Genomic DNA, 2,993 nt, shown 5'->3' on the forward strand with positions numbered 1-2,993 from the left:
ATCCGGCCCTCGGCTCTCCGCGCGGCACCATGCCCGCTGTGGACAAGCTCTTGCTAGAGGAGGCGTTGCAGGACAGCCCCCAGGTACCTCCCGCCGCCCGGGTCCCCTTCGCCCGAGGGCTTGAGGCCGAGGAGGCCCTTCCAGCCCCGGGGTGGAGGCGGGGAGTACGCCGGGCCACCTTGGGGGCAAGGAGGGGGCGGGTCCCGGCCCAATGTCCTGAACCCGGGATGCTCCGGGACATGGCATCCCTCAGGCAGAGCTGGAGACACCGGGAAAGCAACCCCGAGTCTTTGTGTCCCGACCCCTCTCCAAACTCAGCTGAAACCGGGGCTGCTTGGCCTACACCTAGGCTCCACCGCTTACTAGCCGGGTGCCCCGGGCAGATAATCTTTTTCTGCCTCAGTTTCGTCATCTGTAAGATAGGGATAATAATTGTTCCTGTCTCCTTGAGTTGTTAGAATTAAAGAAATGCCTGTAAAGTTGTTAGCGAGTAATGTCTGGCACAGAATAAGAAGTCAGTCTTATTACTGCTGCCGATATGCTGGGACCTGGTGGATTTAGGGCCAGAGTTAGAGGCAGAGAGCCTCGACCTCTTTCCCAGCGGTGCCAGAGCTCCCCTTGGCCCTGTTTTCCCATTTGTGAAGAGGAAATTGTAATAATACAATACCTCTCTCATTTGTCGCACAGGGAAACTTCATTAGCACTCCCCAGATGAGATTCAAGTCCTTTGAGCTCTGCAGAAATCTGGTGTGTTAATATAGTGAGTGCAGAATGACTTTAGTTCCTAATCAGTACACCTTTCCCCAGGGAACCTTTGTTCACCTTCTTTAACGTTTCCCCAGCTTCTTATTTACCCTAGTGGCTCTGCATCCCTGGGTTACTTAAGTAAGGCTCTTTATTCCCTAGTATCTCAACTCTTAAAACATGAGAGTAAGATTTTAAGAGTAAACTATTTTCCTCTCACAACTTCTCTTCCCTTTTTGCTTTCGATTTTCTTCTTAATGTAATTGGGCCTCCTGGAGATGATCCTTTGATGAACTTACCCATTCTGCATCTCTCCACTTCAGACTTAGTAATCAAAGGATTCTGTGCTTAAAATCTTGTGCCCATTTCTTTGTCATCTTCCTTACATAGTCAAGAAATTGTAAGGAAGCTGTGATTTTTTTTTTTTTAATTGGCATCCTCAGGTCTGACTTTTTCAAAGACTGCTTTGAAGTCTCTGCACTTCTGGCATTTTGATGGGACAAAAGCCCTTGGTAGAAGTCATTTTGTCCATCCTCAGACCTGTTATGTGAGATCTGAAGATAATAAAGTGGGATTTCTATCATTTTGAACAAGGATTTCCACCACTTTGAACAAGGATTTCCACTTGCTTTGTAGTTGGAGAAACTGAGGTGCAAAGATACATTGCTTTCCTAATGGAGCATGGTGATGGCTGAGCCAGGTGAGAGAGGCTGCACTAACTGAATCTCAGTGTTGCCCTCACCGAGGAGTTAACATTTGGAATTTTTGGTTCTCACATCAATGAATATGCACTAGTTCTGAGTGTTTTCAGGATGTACTCAGCTATGAAGCAGGCTAAGGAGGACTGGCAAGCAAGGTCCTAATTGTGGCTCTAACATTAACTCATCATTTGATTTGGGTGAATTCCTCATCCCTGTCCTGTGACTGGGGCTTCCCAGGTGGCACAGTGATAAAAAACACCGAGCGACAGCACGAGCCCAATAGTGTGACTGGCTTGGTTTTTCTCATCTGCAGAATGAGGAGCAGATGATCTTTAAGGGGCTTAAAGTTTTATCATGCTTGAGGAAGAAGAGGTATGGAGGCCTTCTCATTCGTCTTTAGGGTTCCTCTTTATGCGATGAATTTGTCATTGCTTTTGAGACGTGAGTGTCACAAGGCTTCTTGGTGAGGTTTGAAAGGAAGCTAACTTCTAGGACGGTCTCTGATAACCATCAAAGCATAGTGTTCTTGTGTGGGGCCTGTGCCTAATGCAGCTTTCCTCCCAAGAGATTCATAGACTTCTAATTGGAAGGAATCTAATCCAACTCCTTCGTTTTATCTATAAAGAATAAAAACCATAGCAAACACCTGTATCATATATGCATTTTATGTGCCAGGCACTGTTCTCAATACTTTACGTATATTAACTCATCTAATCCAACAATCTTTTGAAGTAGGTCCTCTATTAAAGTTACCAAGGAGCAGAGAAGTTAAATAATTTGCCCCCAGAATTATACATTATAGAGTGGAAGATCCAGGATTGGAACTCAGGCAGTCTGCCTGTGTTGTTGAAGTTAGCCCAGCCACCTAGCACCTGGCTTTTCTGTCATCGGTGACCTAGAGTATTTCACTAAAAGGAAGCGTTCTTAAGAAACCATCTATTGTTTGTTTCCTCTTGTTTTATGTGGAGTATTTATGAGGGTTACTCCAGTAACCTGGTCGCATAGGATTCATTAATGAACACAGAAACTTTTATGTTTAAACTCAGTGACCCAAGAGGAGCTGAAAAACAGTTCACTGACCTTAGATACATCTGCTCACGTCCTTTTTTCTTTATAGTTCACAGCCCTGCACAACGTATTATAAGAGTTCAGTCACTCAGTTATGTCCAACTCTTTGCAACCCCTTGGACGGCAGCATGCCAGGCTTCCCTGTCCATCACCAACTCCCAGAACTTATTCACACTCATGTCAGTCGAGTCAGTGATGCCATCCAACCATCTCATCCTCTGTCATTCCATTCTCCTCCCGCCTTCAGTCTTTCCTAGCATCAGGGTCTTTCTAAGGAGTCAGTTCTTCCCATCAGGTGGCCAAAGTATTGGAGCTTCAGCATCAGTCCTTCCAGTGAATATTCAGGACTGATTTCCTTTAGGACTGATTGGTTTGAGCTCCTTGCAGTCCAGGGGACTCTCAAGAGTCTTTTCCAACACCACAGTTCAAAAGCATCAATTCTTCGGCGCTCAGCTTTCTTTATAGTCCAACCCTCACATC

General features: G+C 45.7%; 1 protein-coding gene across 1 annotated transcript in view; it reads left to right on the forward strand.

Moving 5' to 3' along the window:
* Positions 1-6: 6 nt before the first annotated feature.
* Positions 7-2,993, forward strand: part of APPL2 (adaptor protein, phosphotyrosine interaction, PH domain and leucine zipper containing 2) — a 51,379-nt gene continuing 48,392 nt past the window's right edge. Inside the window, exon 1 of the mRNA XM_010853390.1 lies at positions 7-83. Within this exon, the coding sequence (XP_010851692.1) occupies positions 30-83 (54 nt within the window). The 5' untranslated portion in view covers positions 7-29. The remainder of the gene's footprint in view (positions 84-2,993) is intronic.

Source organism: Bison bison, unplaced genomic scaffold (assembly GCF_000754665.1).
Source record: "Bison bison bison isolate TAMUID 2011002044 unplaced genomic scaffold, Bison_UMD1.0 scf7180017864327, whole genome shotgun sequence".
Taxonomy (NCBI): Eukaryota; Metazoa; Chordata; class Mammalia; order Artiodactyla; family Bovidae; genus Bison; species Bison bison.